This window comes from Callorhinus ursinus, unplaced genomic scaffold, assembly GCF_003265705.2.
Source record: "Callorhinus ursinus isolate GAN/ISIS: 27379988/994484 unplaced genomic scaffold, GSC_fseal_2.0 scaffold1, whole genome shotgun sequence".
Lineage (NCBI taxonomy): Eukaryota > Metazoa > Chordata > Mammalia > Carnivora > Otariidae > Callorhinus > Callorhinus ursinus.
In genome coordinates this window covers 102,902,937-102,924,774 of record NW_027397063.1, presented here as the reverse complement: position 1 = coordinate 102,924,774, position 21,838 = coordinate 102,902,937, and the positions used below count along the sequence as shown (strand labels likewise).

The following is a 21,838-nucleotide window of genomic DNA, read 5'->3' as shown; positions in this document are numbered from 1 at the left end:
ACACTGGTTTCCACCACAGGGCCAGTGTCCTGTACCTGCCTCTCTTAAATGCTGGCTATTGAAAACGAGCCCACCTGCCAGACACCTAAGGTGCCCTTGCCCTCACCTTCCATTGTGGTTTTGTTACTTCTTAATACATGAATCTTTGAAGTTACCACATTTTTCATTTATTTCTTTAGCATCTGTTCCTGTACTAAAATATAAGACCCAGTTGAACAAACACTTTACTTTTCTTGTCTAGTTCATAACTGTTCCCCAAGTCTAGCAAAGAGGCCAGCAAATAGCAGTCTTCTAAATATATGTTAGATGAATGAACAAGGAGATATTTGGAGCCGTTTGTTCAAAACATAAGCTTGATTTTAACTAGGAGAATTTTTTTCTTTTATCAAAATGAAATACTGCAAATGAAATATTAATAAGCAAAATTATTTTAAACACCGTAGTTAAGCTTAAAGAAATTCAGTGGAGAATACGTGGAACATGTGAATGAATCATTATCACATAATTTATCTTTCTTTAAAATATGCATTTTTATGAAAGGGTTGATCTTTTTTCCCTAAAGGGTAGAACCATTGTATTGATGGAGAACCTGTAAAGCAAGTAGGAATGAAATATTTATAAACTAAAAATCTAGATTTAAATCAGCTATTGAATAAAGACATGCAATAAGCAAAAAAAAAGATTAGTATCAAAATCTGGAAGAAATGGGGTGAAGATGGAAAAATATTCTAAATATTTGAAGATGAAAATATATTTGTATCTAGTCAATTTAGTTAAAAAAGAGGTAAATGTCACAAAATGGGTATCATGGTAATACTGTTATGATTATTCATCAGATGTTTGATGGCCAAAACTGCAAAGGCCATATGGTTAGCATTTCACCTTGATTTTCAATTTTCCCCCTATTTCCTTATTTCTTACTAGCCTCCTTCTTCTCCAAAGATCCCAGGTTACAGATGGGGGAGAGGAGTGAAAATTAATTTGCAGAGAAGCAGCTCATTACATGACCATTTTAAGTAACACCCAAATTCTTGAGCAAACATGGATCATGGATTGAGCTTTTAATGAGTATGAATGCTGCAAAGTAGGATTTCAAGTATTCTAAAGTTATATGCTAAAAGTGCTTTGTTTCCAATAACTAAAGTGCTAGTTATTTTAGAATTAAAATATAACTGCTAATACAAAGTAGTCAAGATTATATTTGTGCCTTTCTACCATTGGTTCCTATAAATTAAAATTAGTCCAATCAGCCAGGTCAGAATGACCATCAGATTATCAGTCAACACTTAAGACCATCCTTCATGTCTAAATCCAGTTTATACAAGTTTCTACACTCAAATACATTTTTTTTGAACTTCGTAAGCTGATAATAGTAACATACAGAACAAACTATAACCTAGAAGTCTAGAAATTGGCAATGTCTTTCAATGCTCTTTTGTCAGTGTTAAAGTTACAACTTAAAATTACAGGTATACTACCACTTGAAGCAATGCATAATTACACTGTGCTTACACCAAATTCACATATACAAGAAAGGCAGAATAGATGGTGATTATTCACCTTACCAAAGGATATCCCATTAAATGTCTTTAAATAGCTCATCTATGACAGAATATGGCTTCTTCATAAGATCATGTATACCTAGTACTTTTTAAAAGATTTTAATTTAATTAATTTATTTATTTGAGAGAGCAAGAGAGACAGAGAGAAAAAGGGTGCGTGCGAGTTGGGGGAGGGGCAGAGGAAGAGAATCCTCAAGCAGATCCCCGCTGAGGGCAGAGCAGAACTCCAGGAGCTCCATCTCACGACCCATGAGATCATGAACTGAGCCAAAGCCAAGAGTCACTTAACCAAGTGAGTCACCAGGCACCCCTATTTTATTTTATTTTTTTAAAGTAATCTCTACATCCATCGTGGGGCTCAAACTTACAACCTTGAGATCAAGAGTAGCATGTTCTACCCACTAAGCCAGCCAGGCGCCCCAAGTATCTTTCTTTTTAATTAACAAATGACATTGAAAATAGTACTACCAATAGTATCACATTAGTTGCCATCTTTTCTTCCAAAGACACCAAAACACTGCCATATGTGTTATCTTTTTCTTTCTACTCTCTCAGTGGGATTGGTAGTTTAACATCTTGTCACCACAATGTTGCTTCTTTTCAGTGATGGGAAATTGAGGGATTAATAGACTTGTCAACAGTCACAAAACAAGTTTACAACAAAACTGAAGCTTACTCTTTTTTTTTTTTTTAAGATTTTTATTTATTTATCAGAGAGAGAGAGGCAGAGGCAGGCAGAGGGAGAAACAGGCTGCCTGCTCAGCAAGGAGCCCGATGCGGGACCCGATCCAAGGACCCTGAGATCATGACCCGAGCCGAAGGCAGATGCTTAACCCACTGAGCCACCCAGGCATCCCTGAAGCTTACTCTTGATCTCAAGTTTTCTCCAATTAGGCAATGTAGATTTATTTAACTTTATCCCAACTGGTCACAAATAATGTGTATGTGTATATATACATACACACATATATATGTAATATAATTACTAATTATATATATACATACATACATATGTATATGTGTATATATGTGTCATATATATATGTGACTATGAAACAATTTACCATCTGGTATGATATATAATTACTAATTATATATATATATGTAATATAATTACTAATAGATTTTCTATTGAAGTTGCCCTACATTGCAGTATTAAGCTAGATTTCAGAACCACATAATGTTTTAGATTCTAAATTAAGTGCCATAATAGAAGAAAACAGGCTTTAATAGGACATTATATTTATTACTAGTTCAAAATGCACCATTTTCTTCCATCAGATTGCTATATTTTGCCTGAACTTCAAAGATCTTTAGGACTCAAAGGAATCTTCACTATTAAAAAAGACACTGTTGTTTCATAGTGTATCAAACTTTAGAAGACTATCTAATAGAACTTTTCTTAAATGTGAAAATTTTACACCATTCGCTCTCAAGTAATGAAAAGATTATGCATCTCAATCAGATGTTTTCTTTCAAAAAAGTATTTATGGAATTTCACTAGGCTTAGTCTTCTTTCATTACAGTTTTTTGTTGTTTTGTTTTGTTTTTGTTTTTTACTTTTCAGATAATATTACACAATGGCCTCAACTGCAAGAGGTTACTAGTAAGATATGGTTCCAGAAATGGAATCCCAGGAAAATCATAGTAATAAATCAAGTGCTACTTGTTTAGACAGCTGATATTTATTTCTAGCAAATGCTTTTTGGAATCTGAAAACTAGTCCTCCATTTTGTATTTTTCTAACAATTCGGTGATAAAAATATAGAAAGTAAACATAAGCTATTTCTAAATCCCAGAAAAAGTTGTTGGCTAGGATACAGGCTGTTCAATTCTTAATGCACACAGGGAGGGCTCAATAAATGTCACTAACTGATAGTATTAATGCTAAAGGACGACTTCTCTTAGGTAGGTAGTTGCTTAAGTTCTCCTGAAAATATGGTTTTCTTTTCTCTACCCCAGAGTACTTAGATAATGTACTATTACTATCTTAAATGTATTATGTACTTGCTGAGAAAATAAAAAAGGTTTTCTTGAGTATCTACAGTTCACATTCCAGGATCTTGTGACTATGAAACAATTTACCATCTGGTACTGATATGGTTAGATAATAACCTAGTAGAATTTGGAGTATGATACTCTGAAAAGATGAAATCTTGCTATAGTAGTTTTGGGTTTGGTTTGGTTTGGTTTTGGTTTTCTTGGTCATCAGTGGAAACCATCCTTAGTTTCTAAGTTGCTGCAATTGTTTTTTCTTTCCCCCTGCATTGTTCTTCCTAAACATACCTCCCATACACGGCTTTAAAGTAAGTCTTTGAGGGAAGTACCAGATGTAGGACAGTCAAGTTGGGTGCTCTGGCGCAGTAATCAAGGATTCCCACAGTTTCCACATGTGGTTTTTGGGTGTAAGCATGGAGCCAGGATACTTGCATTAAGACCCTTGGTCTTGAGGTTTGGGACTCCAGAGATCTCTCCAGTTCCAGTGAGTTAGGCTACCATGTTACTTATTGTCAACTTTCCACACACACCCAGAGCATATATACTGACTGGTACATCTTGTTTCCTATCATTTTAATTAGTTATATGGCGTCTTTTAATCCTTTGTGGGCCAACCATGAATTACACAGTTATGTAGTCTGATGACAGTTCTGATTTTTTTCCTCTGTAAAATGGTTCCAAACCTATTTGTAACAACCAGAATTTTTATCATTTCTTCATAGCAATTTTATGGAATAAATTCTTTACATTTCTAAGGAGCACATGTGTAAGAGAAGCTAGGGCCTTTAAGACTTTTGGAAAACTTACCTTCAAGAGAACTATTTTATTCACACAGAAATCCTTAAAAATATAAATAAAACATTTTAACTTTATACATCTTATTTTAGGCTAAGATGTCTTTTAACATCTTTAACCCCATTCTTAGCAAAAATATAGCCCACTTACTGATCTCTTCTAAATTATCTTTATCATTACTTTCATTTCATAATTAATCCTTAATGTGTTCTTTAAGGAGAAATCATCTTACAGATTACTTTAGATTTTTTCTTTGTGATTTAAGATCATCATAACAAGTAATCAAGAAGTTTATGTAATAAGATAATGTAATGAGGCAAGCAGGCATCTTATACTTATTTTTCCAAAATTGATCACCATTTTTAACAATATGGTAAATCAAAGTTAAATTAAGCTTTCGTAAGTTTATATTGGATTTAACCAGTTGATCTAACTTATTAAGGGAAAGTATCTCTGACAATTACCAAAATTACAGATTTAGAAATGAAACATCCCTTTAGCTATCTCTGCCACAATAGCAGCATAACGTTACACTTTGTTCCTCTACTCTCTCCCATCTTCTTAAGAAACAGGGATGTTATTATGTGGTCTTATTTCACATCCTGACCTCGTTTACTTGGGTTTGGAGGACATGGTTTCTACCAAGGTTAAAAGACATGTGTCTGTGTGTTATTTACAACTAAGGACCTAAAAATTTTCTGTAAACTGTCATTATCAAAACATCCTTTGTCATAAAAAGTATTTCTACGCTTCAAAGATTAGAGAATTGAGTATAATGATTAACTGATTTATGTAAGTCATAATGATATGACTGCTAAAGCTGTGATATGAAATCTTGATTTCCCCTCAAGATTTCTTGAATTTTACTTACATGATGTATTAGTGTGTCAAAGTTCAAGAGCCACCTTCCCCATTTTTTTTTTAACTGTTTAAGAGAATGGCCTTACCACTTTCTTTTGCCAGAAAGTAGCGAAAAGATGATAAAATCTCCAGTACTTTATAGCTGCTTTCTGTACTGGGAGAGGAAAGGGTGCTTTCTGACTTGTTCTGGTTGTTCATGGCCCAATTCAAACCACGTAACACTCTGGCTCCAACTAGGAGTTTTAGAATAAACAAAAGAAAGAACTATAACTATTTAACGCAGTAGGGTCTACATTTATGGAGCCCATAAGCTGATTTCGTGCTGAAAGTAAAAACAGTCTCAAGAGGTTAAATGAACTCTTCGATGCTGAAATCACAGCAAATCAGGAAAATTGGGGATATGTTGGTAACCTCTAATCTTTTTTTAAACTGACCTCACCCTGGGCAAGTAACCATCTCCTGATGCCATTGTTGGAGACAGAATTTCTGGCTGAAAGATCAGTTTTCTGACTCAATCTGGCTTGCTATTCTTGGTTAATCATCCCCATTTCTCTCAATATTTCACTCCTCTGACTACGGTGGTCAACATTTATTTTCAGAAGACTTTTTAAGTGATTCGTTTCCTCCACTGGTCTTCCTCTTTATCCTAAGTCTCCCTAACCCCCATTTCCATCGCCCTTGTTTCTCTAAGATTTTGCTAAACATTAGACACAGCACATGACCTCCATCCAGTCTTCCAGCGTCTCGGAACAAAACCGGTTGGCGCGGTTGTAAGCTCCTCTAGGCTTGGAATTTAAGAGTCTTCAGCTCTTCAACTCTTAAAGACCTACAGCGTAAATTTTAATTTAAAAAATTTTAAATAAAAAACACCGCCCCCCTCTTTTAACCTTTAGTCCCGCCCACCGCCTCCCCCAGTCAAGCCTCCACGCGAAACTGCAGGAAACCGGAGGGGGCGGGGCAGTGACGTCATGACGCCGGTGCGTCACGGAACGGCGGCGGCTGCGGCGCTGGCGGTGGCTGCGGCAGCGGCGGCATTTTAGTCGACAGCGGCGGCGGCAGCGGGGCCGCTGCTCCTCCCAGCATCCCTGGCGCGGCCATTTCAGCCCCATCTTGGCCGAGGGGAGGGAGCTGCAGCCGCCGCTTCAGCAGTTTGAATTTCAGTTTCTCCAGGGTCTGCGAACCGGGCGCACCGAGGAGGAGCCGAAAAAGCTACCACCGCTACCTCACACAGCCGGAGCGCCTCCGCTCGCCGGCCAGCCAGGCGGCTGCCGCCACCACCACCGCCGCCGCCGCCGCCCCTCACTCTTCTCAGGAGCCGCGAGGGGAGGCCGAGACCGCCGCCGCCGCCCGCGGGGTGGCTCCCCCTGTAAGGGGAGGACCGAGCCGGCTTTCCCCTCCCCCGGAGCGGGTTTCCGCCAGAGACAGTCGACATGTCCCTGGGGCTGAGCTCCGGCTAAAGCCGGGGAGGGGGCCGCCCGCCCGCGCCGAAGCTCCGCCGCCCGCCCGCGGGACCCTCAGCCAGCCCCAGCCCGCGGCTCCTGGCTCAATCAGGAATCCCCGGCGCCAGACTCGCCACTCCTTCCCCTTCTTCCCTCAGCGTCCGAGAGACCAGAGCTGACGCCGGCACTGGCCTGAGAAGCCCGAGCGGGGCAGCACCGCCCCTCACGCCGCCACCGCCGCCGCCTCCTCCTCCCCTTCGCCCTCCCACTCCCACCCCCAGCCAAGGCCTGCTGACCGCGCCGAGCGCCGAGCTGGACTGACCACGGCGGCCCCGGAGACGGGAGGAGGAAGCAGGCGGCCCGCCCCTGGGATCGCGCTCGCGCCCGCGCCGCCGCTGAGGGGATTGAATTGAGGCGCGGCGGCTGCGGGAGGCGAAAAGGAAGGAGGAGCCGCCGCGCGAGTGCGACGGGGGCAGAGCCGTAGAGATCGACTCAGAAGGAAACGGGGAGGAGGATGTCTCACAGAGCGGCCAGCGTCCGGATCAGCCAGTGACTCTTAACAGCGGCGGGCCTCAGACCCCAGCGCGGACTCGGACTTTGTCTTTGGGAGCCCCTGCTCTGCCCTTCCTGGTTTCCGGCAAGATCGCAGAGGAGCCGGCGTGCCTCTCTGCCCTCCAGCCTTCCTCACCATGTCCAAGATGCCGGCCAAGAAGAAGAGCTGCTTCCAGATCACTAGTGTCACCACGGCCCAGGTGGCCACTAGCATCACCGAGGACACTGAGAGCCTGGACGACCCGGACGAGTCACGTACAGAGGACGTCTCCTCCGAGATATTCGACGTTTCTCGGGCCACGGATTATGGCCCTGAGGAGGTCTGCGAGCGCAGCTCCTCCGAAGAGACGCTCAACAATGTTGGGGATGCAGAGACTCCGGGGACCGTCTCCCCAAACCTCCTCCTGGACGGGCAGCTGGCGGCCGCGGCGGCTGCTCCCGCCAACGGAGGAGGAGCCCTTTCGGCCCGGAGCGTGGCTGGGGCGCTGGCCAGTACCCCGGCGGCGGCCACCACCTCGGCCCCCTCTTCGGGGGCACCCGGCGCCCCCCCGGTCACGGGCTCGTCTGCCGGGCCAGGGACCGCAGCCCCACCACAGCCCCCCACGACTTGTAGTTCCCGTTTTCGTGTGATCAAGCTGGACCACGGGAGCGGGGAGCCCTACCGCCGCGGCCGATGGACGTGTATGGAATACTATGAGCGGGATTCAGATAGCAGCGTCCTGACCAGGTCCGGGGATTGCATTAGGCACAGCAATACTTTTGACCAGACTGCGGAGCGGGACAGTGGCCTGGGCGCCACCGGAGGGTCGGTGGTGGTGGTGGTGGCCTCCATGCAGGGGGCGCACGGGCCCGACTCGGGAACTGACAGTTCCTTGACTGCTGTGTCACAGCTACCCCCGTCGGAGAAAATGAGCCAGCCCGCCCCGGCCCAGCCGCAGAGTTTTGGCGTTGGGCAGCCACAGCCACCGCCGCCCGTAGGTGGGGCTGTGGTTCAAAGCGCGGCTCCAGTGCCGCCGTTCCCGGGAGCCGCGGCCGGGCCTCAGCAAATGATGGCAGCCCCGCAGCCAAGCCAGCCCCAGGGAACCGGCCCCGGCGTCCTCCCGCAGGGGCCCAATGGACAGGGGCTGCCGCTGACGAATGTAACCCTGACGCAGCCCGGCGTGCCCCTGCCGCAGCAGCCGGGCCCCGCCGTCGGCGCTCCTACGACGCAGCCGCCCCAGCAGTTCGCGTACCCTCAGCTACCGCCTGGGCATTTGCTGCCAGTCCAGCCCGCGGGTCAGGGTGAGTACCTACAGCAGCACGTGGCCGGCCTGCAGCCGCCAAGCCCCGCGCAGCCCTCGTCCGCCGGAGCGAGCCTCGCCACCGCTGCCAGCCTTCCAGTGGGCACCGGCCCGAATGCCTCCTCGGTGGGTGCGCAGATAATGGGCGTGTCTTCCTTGCCCAGTGAAGCTGTGGCCCCGGGGCCGGGACCCGCGCCAGGCGGGCAGGCCGCGCCTGGTCAGCCGGCCGGAGTGCCGTTGGCTGCTGTGGGATGCGCCGTGCCGCCGGGCCTGGTCCCCCCTGGGACCGGGCAGCTCCAGTCCGTGCCTCCACCGCAGATGGGTGGCAGTGGTGTGTCGTCAGCCGTGCCTGGCGGCCCCCACGCAGTACTGCCCGGAGTTCCAAACGTGCCTGCAGCCGTGCCCGCTCCAAGCGTGCCTAGTGTGTCTACCACCTCTGTTACTATGCCAAATGTACCCGCGCCTTTGGTCCAGTCGCAGCAGCTGAGCAGCCATACGCCAGTCAGCAGGAGCAGCAGCATAATCCAGCATGTTGGGCTGCCCTTAGCGCAAGGCACACCCAGTGCACCAACAAGTCTACCACAGTCTGACCTAAGCCAGTTTCAGACTCAGACCCAACCTTTAGTCGGGCATGTTGACGATACTAGAAGAAAATCAGAACCCCTACCTCAACCACCACTTTCTCTCATTGCTGAAAATAAGCCTGTTGTGAAGCCTCCTGTTGCAGATGCCCTGGCAAACCCCCTTCAATTAACACCTATGAACAGTCTCGCCACCTCTGTATTCAGCATAGCTATTCCTGTTGATGGTGATGAAGACAGGTATGGAAATCTTACTTAAAATATTTGATAGGAGTGCTTAGAATGCAACTTAAGAGTTCTTTTTTCACTTTGAGGCCCTTATCGTTTTTAAACTTAGTTTGTGTTTAGTAAGTTTAGTTTGTGTTTAGTAAGATTGATTTGTCAGCTCTTGAAAATGCATTAGTTTAGATTGCTAATATAAAGGTGTAATGAGAGAATTGGTCTTGTCACAATCATTTAAAAGCACTGAATTGGATAAGGACACAACGTTTGTTCATTTAAAAACGGTGGATTTAAGCTTAATTCTCTTGATTTACAGGTGGTAACTAGTAGATTATACCCCACAGGATTGTCCTTTTCTTAGGTAACAATCACACTTGAACCCTTACGGCAGAGAGTTTTGTCAGTGTGAGTTTGGAGACTAAGACATAAAATTTAGAAGTTTCCCATTCTGGAAAACCAGAGGTCCTCTAGTAGGGAAAGATCCATGTAAGGAATCTCCTCCAGTGTATCTGCAAAGGCTGGAGAGAGAATGGTGAAATGTCAGGTCTGGCTTTGAAGATCATATCGTCCTCCAGCCTTTTAAATAAAAGAACATGGAAGGTCAGGAGGCTTCCCAGTGACTTCGTAAAGATCCCTTTTTTTTTTTTTTTTTTAAGTAAAAAGTGTATTGGAAAGATGTTATCTTCCATCAGTAGTTTTTTAACTATGGAAAGGGAGGTATGAAGTAAGACTCTGACAGTAGTATAAAAGCTACAGTTCTTGAAATTAGAGTAATTTTATAGTAAAAGTGTTAACAGTTGTCGACAATTGCCTCCCTCTATTTAAGGGATGCTTTTTTAATGGTTTAAGTGAAAATTGGTATATTGCCATTACCAATTCTACAACAGTTGATGTCTGGTTATGGTTCAGTGAGGATTTTTAAGTGGTTTTCAAGAAATGTCACAAAAATTTGACATACTGCAAATTTTTAAAAACCAACTTGTTACAAAGCTTTAAAATTACATTTAAAAATTACAGAGAAAGTTTCAGGTACTTTACAGTTAGGCATTTATTTGGTGGGCTTTTTGTTTTGAGCAAGGTTAATTTTAGATGTGTTAAAAGATAATTTTATGGATTTCTAGAATAATTGGTATGTAGAACCATGAGATCTGTTGAAGCTTTTTTTCTGTTTCTTCTGAGTTCCTTCACATTCTTTTCTTAACTTTTCATTTGTAATTAGCCTTGTATTTTTGTTATATACTTCTGTTGGTTTGAAAAATGCTCACTGAGATCATCTCCTCTGCTTTTTGTAATTCAAAGTTCATCTTTTTTTGTAGGTGACTTGCTTGTTGGGAGTCTTTCTTCCATTTGAGAACTCTTAGAGAATACCACGTGTCCCTAAGTGAGCTCAGCTAGCTAGTCATTGAGAAATTTTATATGGATGGGACTACCAAGTAAAGAAACTGATTCCACAAGCCGTTCAGAAAAATACCTCTTTACATCTCCCTTATTTCACTTTTCACACATAGGGGCACACCTGAAATGCAGATTGATTGTTTATTCATCTTTTGTAAGAGGCAACAGGTATCTTCCCTTTTCTAGCTGCCAGAAGCCAGTTTTTTCTGATGGGTTGGTAAATAACCATTTGCTTGCCTCTCTGTTCCTGTTGTATATTGCCTCCATATTTCAAGAAATGATGAGTGGTTTCCCAAACCACACACGCCTCCTTGTAAAACACATGCACATCTATGAATGAAGAATGTATTTTTCTCTCCTCCTCACAACTCTCTCAGTTTACAAAACAGGCAGTTACATTCCGCAGAACTTAAATACAATGATGTGGCATGGAGCAGAGAGATCTGTTGACAAACGGAAACTCTTGGATGTATTCTTTAGGGTATGACCTCAAAGATAAAATTATTTATCCTCTTTATTGAAAACTTAATAATTTTAAGAATTTATTTCGGAACATGAATGAGCTACAGATACTACTGCATCTGTTCTTATCGATTGGCAATAGTTAATCCAGTGCAGGGCTTTTGATGTGTGTGCAGTCCTACATTAAATATGGTCCTTCCTTCCCCTACCCAGTCTTCTAAAATCTGCATTACTTACCAATGTGCATTTCTAATTTTTGTTTTAGTCTTTCATTGGTTTTTAATTTAACATGCTAGTTTTCAAGATGTAATCTTACACATTTGACTATTTTGTCACTGGACCAACACACCTGGTGAAGGAATAAATCCATTAAGTAGAAATAGTTTTTTGTTTTTGTTTTTAATGGAAAGCCTTTGTGAAAGAGGGCATTTTAAATTGTATGCTTGAAATTAAATAACACAGTTTTTCTAGGCATATGTTTAAATTACTAAGATGACTATTTTTGAGGAAACTGTACCAACAAAAAATCATACCTTTTATATGGTGATTTGGGGTTGCCTTCTTAAATTAAAATCTGCATACAATTTTACTTGCAGTCATTCAAATGCAAAATAAAACATTGGAGTGAGAGGTTTTGAGTAATTATGACTTTAATTTTGTGAATAGGTTGAAAATTTCAGATCCTAAAAATTTGTAAACAGTTTGCTTTTTTTTAAAGTTAGTATGTTAGTAAACATAGTCTAGTTTTTTGAGAAAAGGAAGGAAAATGAAAGTTTTAGTTTGATATATTAAAAACTCTATCTTGTGGTTTTGGCTCCATTACCTTTTACAAAGCTTCGTTTTGAGATTTATTTATTTTAGAAGAAGACATATTAATACATTTTAATAGTATACCTTTAAAAGGGCTGATGGTTATATATAGAAAGCAAGAAAATGTTTTAAAGTTCAGTTAACACTGTTGACTCTGTATTATTAATTGCCATAAAGTTTATATATTCTAGCCTTTCTCATTGGAAAGGCTTATAGTCGTTGATTCTTCAAACTGATTTTGTGTAAACTGGAGATATAATAATGGTTGAAAATATAGTTCATAAAAAGCCACTTTTACACTGAAAGTTACAAAATTTGTTTAAATTACGACACACTTAACAGACTCCTTTTTGGTAAATGGGGAGAGGTGCAAAATATTACTGGCCCTTTTGGAAAGGGAACACAGTACAGATCGTTTTCCACAGATAGCTGACCAATGTGAACTCTGTAGGCCACATTCCAGGAACTCTTATGAATGGCTGCAATTGTGAACTGTCAGCTACAACCAAAAGATTGTTGAAAACCTGATTGTAAGGATCCCTTAGTGGCAAATATCTTTGTATCTTGTTAATGGTTTTATTTGTGTAGTTTGCTAATGACTACTGGTTAAGTATTATAAATTATGAATGTTAAGTGGTGTATCCTGGTATGTGCTATAAATACACAAATTTTGTTTGTACAAATTATATCTCAAATATACACACACATACTTGTGCAGGTTTTTTTAACCTGATGGTTTATTGAGAAGATTATGTAAATGTATATTAAGAGATAGAACTCTCACTCTTACCTTTATTATAAAATCTATAGATACTTATTAGAGCTCTAAAAGTCTCACTGCATTTAGTCTTTACAGATGAAAGCGCCTTAGTTGAATCTGTATTTCTTGGGAGCTTATGTTTCTTTATGCATACTGAATTGTGGAGGTAATTTTGCCCTTCCAGCTTTACAGTTGACGTTTAAATCACACACTACATATTATCCTACGTACTCTTACCAAGGATTTTATAATCAAAGTGTGAAATCCTGTGTATGAATGACATTATTATTTAGTATAAAAACTGATAATTGATGGATTCATCAGAGTGCCAGGCTGATGACTAAAATATACTTTAGTCATAAACATGGCTCTAAGTAAAGGAAATTATCGTAGATTTCCAAAAGATGGATGGTCCAAAAGTGTATCAGTAGGGAGTATGGCGCTTTTTTTTTTTTTAACAGTGCCATATTTATTGTTCAAAATTTTGTATGAACTAAATTCTATAGGCTGAACATTGGTAACCTTTAGTAAACATAAGGACTTATATGTGTGTGGGTAAGACACATTCTATGTTAATAACACTATCTTTTCCTTGTAGGGGAAGTAGGGTATCTTGAACTAAATTGCTTTTATGAGAAGTCATTTTTTTATAGTACTGATACTGTGGTGTATATGTTTTCTGCTTCCTGAGAATAAGTGTAATGTTAATCTGTTCTTTGAGAATTCTGATAGCACTAATTTGGAAATAGTAAAATGTGATTGTGGATTTATGGATCTGGTACTTGCTAATTTGGAATAGAGTTTAGTCTTTCTGTGCACCAGAAGAGATTGGAAGTAGTCATGCGCTTTAGTATTCTAGTAACAGAGCACCCTCAACAATCAGATGGTAAAGAAACCAAAATTAGTGTCTTTATTGAGGAATGGTTGTTAGGGGAGTATAAAAAGATGTTGACTTTCTTACGTAAAATAGCAGAAGTTGGGGTGGGGGGAGGTAGAGGGTGATGGCAGATAACCAAGACAGAAAAACATACAGTGAAATGATATGAAATACGGTTTCAGAAGGTTTAGGAATACTTGTTATTAGTGAAGAAAAGACATCTAATTCCTTTTTTAAATAATTGTTTTAGACCAATATGTATTTCCTTTTTGAACAGATACTGTTTATTTCTTAATTGCATTGCTCTTTAAATATTCTTTAAGTATGAGGAATAGAGGGTTTATAAAAACAGATTTGTCTGGTTAAATGTAGCCTGAATGATGATGTTCCCTAAGTAATTTCTTATTAATGGGAAGAACAGATTTCTAATTTAAAAAACCTTAATAGTTAACAGTATTTAAGGGGTATGTGTAGCAAAATTCCTGAATTGGAATAAATCTCTTAACTTAGTTCTTTATACTAAACCAAGTGGACTTGTGATTTGAGGCTGCTCTTTTATATGATATAATAAAATTACTGTATCCACAAAGAATGTACATACCTGAATCATTGGTATAATTTGGGTCTTTCCACAGCAATTCTTGAACATACCAAATTACTCAGTGTTTGTGACATTCTTAATCTGGCATGGCTTAGGGCAAAAACCCTTTCATAAAGATTTAAGAACAGTAACCAATTCCTATTATTCCTGTACATCATTACGTGACTTTCATAATATATTTTAATGTATACATTTCTAATTTGGCTGGTGATATTAAGGATATATTAATCTGCTTTTATCACTAAAAAGTGTATTCATAATTTCTGCTTTTAAATCAGATGAATTAAATTTCATCCATCCTTCTCTGGATTGCTTACCTCTCACATTTAAAGCCCAAAATTAGATTTTAGTATTTAGTTTTATTTGTTTGTACTGAACTAACATTTGTTAAAAAGAATGAACTCTCATTAAGTTATACATTTATATGTGATGGTTACGTGAAAATTCTGCAAATCACTGAGTAATAATTTTAATAGTGTTTACCTAGAATATGGACTATTAGTAAGTGCCTTGCTAATTGGAATAAGCAAGACAAATAAGTGAAGTCTGAATGTTAAATTACTTAAAGCCTCCTTTCCTCATAAGCTTTCACTAAAATTTGATGAAGAATATTAATGTATAGAAGAGAAACTGTAATTAATGTGTCAATTATTGTAAATAATGCTGGTGTATTTTAAATGTTATTTTTAACGTGTTAGGCAATCCCTCTTCATTATTAAACAAGAAAATTGTTTAATCTGTGAATGAAAAATACCCAAAGCAAAGTGTAAAACCAACTAGTTTCTAAAGGAGAATTAGAATTAAGTTTTATTAAATAGTTCTGTAAGTTAATCTGAAACCCATCCTTGCTTTGTATTTGGTCTACCTAGCCTTTGAAAACAAAACAAAAACAAAAAAGGAGAGGGAGGCTCTTGGTCAAATAAAATCAGTAGTGTGCTTAATTATGTATTAGCATATCATATGAATGACCATTACAGACAGTGGAGTTGGATATGCCTGGGCTGAAATCCCAACTGTGTTGCATACTTGAGGCATTTGACCTTCAGGTGGTTATTTAGTCTTATAAGTCCCTTGTTTCCCCATATGAAAAATGGGGATAATACCTGTGTTGGAAAGTTTGAGAGGATTAAATGAGGTATGCAAATAATTTGTAAACAGTCCATATATAATATACTATGTATGGCAAGCGTACATTACAGAAATGTTAGTATTTCATTGTCCACAAACTGTTCTCCCAGATCACACCTTATCATGCTATAAATCATACCAAGAGTCTTCAGTTCTGATCTGAAAGTGTAATTACGTGGTGTATGGATGTAATAAGAGAAAGAGAGACATTGTTTTAGGCCAGAAAAGTCATGACGTTGTAAAACATGTAGCAGTTGGGTTCTGATCCTGGCTTTCTACCACTTAGTTTCTTTAGTTAAGTATTTTAACTTATCTCAGTTTTCTTCATTGGTAAAGTTAGAATTTGAGACTTGATCAGATTTTTAAGGTTCCCTGTGTATGACTCGATACATTTAGACATGTTTCATAAGAGAGCTGCCAACTTAAACCTTCCTGCCACCAGACTATCATGTGACAAAAAACAAAACAAAACAAAAAACGAAGCTTGCAGATACTCATCAAGTAGGTTGAATACCCAAGAAAACATTTAAAGTGACAGTATGTCAGTCATTCAACTTTCTTTGTGTTCTCTGAATAGTAAGTTCTGGAATACAGAAAAAAGACTATCCTACCCTCCCAAGATCTCAGATTATATGAAAATAATTATCAAATGTATGCTTTCATATACATTATAGACTGTGATGGAGTAAAATATAAGGTACTAATTGGAACAGCTTAGGACGTGAGGTCAGATTTGGTATGGGGAGGAAATGGACTGATTTCTTTTTAAAATTAATTTATTATCTGCATAGGTAATACATTTATACAGTTCTAAATATATAAGCCGAAAGCCTCTCTGCACCTCTATCCTCCAGCCACCCAATTTCTGTCCTCAGCATTGACCCTTTATTGTGCATTCTTCTGAAGCTAATTTTTGGTCTGAATCTTAAAAGGGTAACTTAGGTTAGGTCACCGTTAAGGGAAAGGGGTGATTTTCTGAGTAGAGGAGAATGGCAGTTTGTGTAACAGTGTGGAAGAATGAGATGTCAGGTTTGGGAAATGATGTGATTAATTTGAAAGGAACCAGAGTGAAGGGTTTAAATGTCATGGTGAGAAATTGAGTTTTTTTTTTTTTATCAGAAGTTTATGGTTGCTGTTAAAGGTGTTTCTTGAAGCTTTTATTGTTAAAGTAGTATGTATCTTGGAACCATTTCAGTACCCTTTTCAGTGATTATTGTATTTTTAATTAAAATCTTGTGATAAAGTTGTGTAATAAGGAAATCCTGGGGGAGCTCTGAGTCCCAGAAGTCAGAATTCTTATCCAATGGAATGTACTAAATAGCTTGGTATACCTAGCTCTAAGTTAAATATTCTGTTTGCCTCAATATTACCTTAATGATGAAATATTTGGTGTATGTTAAAATACTCTACTAAAAGTTGATTTTTATATAGCATGATTTGGCAACTGTAATCCTATATTAAACAACAAACGAAGCTTAATTTTGTCAGGCTTTATGTATGCATAATCTCATTTGAGCTTTTCGGCAACTGTTCCTCCCCTTTTTATGGATTTAGGAAACAGGCTTTGAGGATTTGAATCACATAGTTATTAAGTAACATAACATATATTCAGACTTGGGCCTTCTGACTCCAAAGCCAGTGCTCTTGGATATTTCCAGAGTTAGTTTTGTTTTATTAATTTGCTGACTATAAGATAGGAGGAAGGAAAAGCTACTGTAGCTGCTGATCTGTTGTGTTGTAACCCTTTACCTAAAGGATATTTTTAATCATTTTAAATCCTTAGATAATAATGTTGGAGATGGCCCTTGTTCCTCTGCTCATTGTGTTTCCCTGGTTTCTATTTAGAGATCGCTAAAGTTGAGTTTTGATAAGGGAAGAAAGTAAAAGTATCTGCCGAGTTCAGGGCTTATGTACCTCATCCTTTAAGCTTCAACAATTTTCATCGCTTACTTTTGAGGTGTAGTATATGTATGTTTTTCCTCTCTGTTACAGTTACCCTACAAAGATAGTATCTTAGCAAAGCAGGTCAGTGTATGTCACATTTGAGTCACACTGTGATGTACTACTTTCATGTACTTAGAAATTAATAGGATGGGTTATTTAGTATATAGAGTCAAGAGGAAAAGGAGGATATGTTTTGTTCATTGGTTTTGAAAAATGTCCACAACATTTGCCTTCCTTAATAAAAAGAAAAATGTCCACAAATGGGAAAACAGCATTTTCATAAAATTCAGAATAAACCATACCTCAGTCTCCCTAAGAAGTGCTTTGTTGGCTTTATGTTTAGATTAGTAGTTAACATTGACATCAAATACGTTATTAGAAAACTGGTTGTTTCAAATTTTATTTCTTGGGCAGAAAAGAATTTGTGACCAAAGTTGCATAAAATTCAGTATTTCTTTCTAATAAATTTTTAATGATGTCAGTTGCGACTTGGTGCCTTCAAATTACATAGACTATATAACCTTGAAATGATCTCCATTAACAGTGTTTTCCTTCGGCTATTAATTTCCTCAGTTTTATGCCATTCCAAAACAGAAGTCTTTGATGATCAAGCCCTTCAGTATTTACAAATGGCTCTTTTGAAGTTCTTGATCAGCTAGGTTTTACAGACTTCTTTAATCTATACCTGTTAATCAATGTTTTGAGGCTAATTGTTGCTTTTTGCTAAAAATCCCTCAAGTTTATGGAAGACATCCCTGCTGAAGTATTCGAGAAACCAAAAATGTCATATTTTATAAGCCTGTCTAAATGTTTATCCTTGGAATCTAGACTATTTAAATTTTTCCAGAGTACATAGATTGTATTACTCCATATGGCTTCTTCATTTTGAGTGTATGTAGAAAGTGATTCACTGCCAGCTTTTGCAACCTAAGTGTATTTGTTCTGACATGTTCTGAAGACTTTAGGTCCATTTATAGTATTTTATTTCATAGGTTCCGTTTTTGCCCCAAGATACACAGCTAACTGCAGATATGTTCTTTTTTCACTTCTACATTTGACTTATGAGAAACATTTCATTTTTAGAGTCTGTGCTGTAAAAATGCTAGAATCTCATAACTTAAGTCATATGATTTCATTTAAAACCCAATTTATTTGGCATATGAATTTGATTCAAATTAAATATGTATGTATGTATTTTTCCAAAGTCAGGGGATCTGAAGTTTTTTTTTAAAGAATGTCATCCTTATAAACATATTGTAAATACTCTTTAATGAATTTTAAATTCCAGACTTGCAGAATAACCTCCAGGTTTACTCTTTGTTGTTCTCTCATATTTACTACTTTCCTCTTTGAGTCACTCTGTTTTAAATCCAAGGTCTCCAAACCTGTGTGAATAGCGAACTTGTCCCCATATGGTCCTGGGTAAGCCTGGTTTAAAAAAAAAAAAAACAATCGATTGTCTTCAGTTGGTTCAGTTGACTTTCATTTAAATTGATAGACTGATTTCCAAGTACAGTGAAAAAAAGGGCCTGCCAAATGTATCTTGAGAGGATACAAGCTGTTAAATAAACAGTAGTTAGCAGCCTCTTAATCCTTGATATTAGCAGGTCTAATCAATATATTTGATTACCTTGGACCTAGTCTAGAGAAAAAAAGAGAAAGGGTTAAAAGCATAGGAGTTAAAGTAGGTAGAGCAAAGAGAAGTACATATACTGAAGATGCCAATTAATCAAATAGTTGCTTTGGTGACACTCTGGCATCTAGTGTCTGCCTGCCTTTCCTAATTTTGGATCATCTAAGAGGTACCCTAGTGGTTAAAATAAAAAGTGCCTTTTAAAAAATTTAGTAGGTATTAAGACAATGAGTCTTAATCTGAATTTTGAAATCATGGAATTCTGTTGAGTTTGTTTTGCTTTTTGATCATTGATCCTTGATTGCTATTCAGTAGAATTTAGGAATAGATTTCTTATTGTACTAGTAATATTGTAGGGACTCTCTCAAGGTGCTTGTGAGGGTCTCAGAATTGCCGTGTTGTATTTGAACTTCATTTTGGTGATAAAATAATAGCTATTATTTATTGAGCATAGACTATATATATAAAGAGCTTTATATATAGTCTCAGTTCCTTAACCACTCTGCAAGGCTAGATCATAATATCACCATTTAACTGATAAAGAGACCTAGAGAGGTTAAAATCGAACTCCACTATATGTTTAGCATAGTAGTTTAATAGCATAAACTCTAGGACCAGATTGTTACCTACTAGCTCTGTGACAGCAGGCAAATTACTTCTCTCTGACGCATTTCCTTATTGGTGAGATAGGAATAATAACACCTACCTCTTAGAATTGCGTTAATAAATGTAAAACACTCAGAATAGTGCCTGGTATATAATATGTACTTAGGTTCTTAGCTTGCTGTTACTCTGCTACAGCGTGGGTCAAGGATTTTAGAGGTGATATGACAAGTTTTTGTTAGCTCCCTAATGTACAGGTTGGGGCTGGGGAAACTACGGGAATATTCTGAGGTAGAGGGGGAGCTATTAGCAGAGTTGTCAGAAGTTTAAGTAGTCCCCTAAGAAACCGCTCCAGAGATGTGAGGTGAATAGTGCATGCTGGGAGCTCGCCAGGATGAGCCCATCAGTTAAGATTCTATGGTTATAGCCCTATGGAATGTGCGTCCAGGGAATGGTAGAAATAGATGGTGATTAAGGTGTGGGAGCTCTTACCCCTTAAAGGGGCACTATACTAATGCAAGAAATTAGAAAGCTGCCATATAATTGCTGCGCCATGTTTTGCCCTAATCCAGAGAAACCACACATAAATAAATGGATTATGAAAGTAGAAACCATGTCAAGTCCAACCCAGAAAAGGACTCAGTTGTTCATCATCAAACTCTATCAAATAGATCCTGGTAAGAATTTTTATATTATGAAGGTGTAGCTTAATTTATTTTACATGAATACTGTACCTGGGAACAGCTTTGCTAAACTGCTAAATGTTTAGAGACTTATAAAGGCATCTGATACAGAGTAGTGTTGATTAGGCTATGAACTGGTCACATATATGTCTACACTTATGCGCACAGAGATAATTGGATGCTATTTTATCTGTATTATCCCTTTCTTTTAGAACTGTGATCCTGAATTGTTGTCAAGTCTACTGGATTTCATCCAGTTTTTTAATTTCTTTCAAAATGTTTTTAAGCAAGCTTATATAGTGTTTTTACTAAAGCCATTACACACTATATTAGAAATCTAAAATCTTCCATCTTTTTTTTGAAAAGTAGTGATTTTACTATACTTTCTCAACCTCATTTCCATTTGATTCTTGGATCTCACAGGAATCCTTCAACTGCTTTCTACCAAGCGTTCCATTTGAACACGTTTCAGGAATCAAAGAACCTCTGGGATAGGTATGAATACTTACATATGGAATGCATACATGCAAAAGTGTATGCATGAATTGCTTTGCACTGTACTGGTTCCTCATCATTAAACCTAAACTTTTATATGTCATTTTAGGGGGGCGGAAATCACGTGGTATCTAGCGTGGGACAAAGCAGCAAAATAAACCAAAAGAGCAATCTATATTTTAAATAGAATATAAACATACTTTATTTTTTACTTCACTTTTAAGTATATTTACTTTTTTGAAGGACTTACATATTCTCTTGAATTTTATTATGAAATATCCACTTATCCTTGTGTATTTTAATGTAAAAATATATTCTGTAAAATAAACAATAGTTTACTTTTGTTCTATTTTATACGATTCCTCTGTGAACGCCTTAGTAACTCAAAGCGAAATGTTACTTCATACTAAGAAATTGGAAAAGGGACGAGACCAGGGTATCAAAGTAGTAGTCATTGTTTTCTATAGTTGAGAAATTTTAACATCAAGCTTGTTTGTTAGATTCCCTAGACCTGCCTGCATTACTGTTTTGTAAACTCCTGAAACAGTTTGTCTCATAGAAATGTTACATAAATTTGGTTTTTAACTTTTTAAAATATAGAACGAAGCCTTAAGAGTTCATTTACAGCAAAAGATAATTTGGTTTATCTTTCTGCTTAACACACATTTTAAGTAGTATATGCTCTGTTCAGTTATTTTGGTGAATATTTATTAGCGCTCCATCATTCTGTGTTTAATTACTAGAACAAGCTGAAATGCTGTTTAAAAATTCACACAAAGCTTTGTTAGATTCTTTTAACTCTGCCTGGCAACGCATTTGTGTCCTCTGGCATAGTTTGGATACTACTCATGGACTTAACTCCCATCTCTTTCATTAGAAAAGAGTATTGCTAAGTGCATGTACGTGTCATGTTAAGACATGGTTTACATTGCCTACAAATGGTAACAGTCTTTTAATTCTTAGGCTTGATTTGTTTGTGTGTCACTCTAAAGAGATTTTCTAACAAAGTATCTTTTCAGTGGTATGTTCCTTAACTTAAAATGTTTTAAAATAGTTTCTTGTAGAGCAAGAAGTTATAAAATTTATAGTACAGTGATTATAATTTCAATTTTGAAATTGTATAGCTGTATCAATGTAAATTAAGACATAAATGTAAA

At 38.6% G+C, this 21,838-nt stretch overlaps 1 protein-coding gene and 1 long non-coding RNA gene across 5 annotated transcripts in view; one reads left to right on the top strand and one right to left on the bottom strand.

The window, feature by feature from the left end:
• The window catches only part of LOC112822408 (uncharacterized), a 38,906-nt gene extending 32,870 nt beyond the window's left edge, over positions 1 to 6,036 (bottom strand). The window contains exon 1 of the long non-coding RNA XR_003207699.2: positions 5,939 to 6,036. This is a non-coding gene — a long non-coding RNA (uncharacterized lncRNA). The remainder of the gene's footprint in view (positions 1 to 5,938) is intronic.
• A 192-nt stretch (positions 6,037 to 6,228) lies between these two features.
• The window catches only part of TSC22D2 (TSC22 domain family member 2), a 48,900-nt gene continuing 33,290 nt past the window's right edge, over positions 6,229 to 21,838 (top strand). The window contains exons 1-2 of one of the 4 annotated variants that reach the window (XM_073898607.1): positions 6,229 to 9,308; positions 20,610 to 20,681. In XM_073898607.1, coding sequence (XP_073754708.1) covers positions 7,345 to 9,308; positions 20,610 to 20,681 — 2,036 coding nt within the window. In that variant the 5' untranslated portion in view covers positions 6,229 to 7,344. The remainder of the gene's footprint in view (positions 9,309 to 20,609; positions 20,682 to 21,838) is intronic. The other 3 variants (XM_025880561.2, XR_003209965.2, XM_025880548.2) reach the window with 3 other exon arrangements.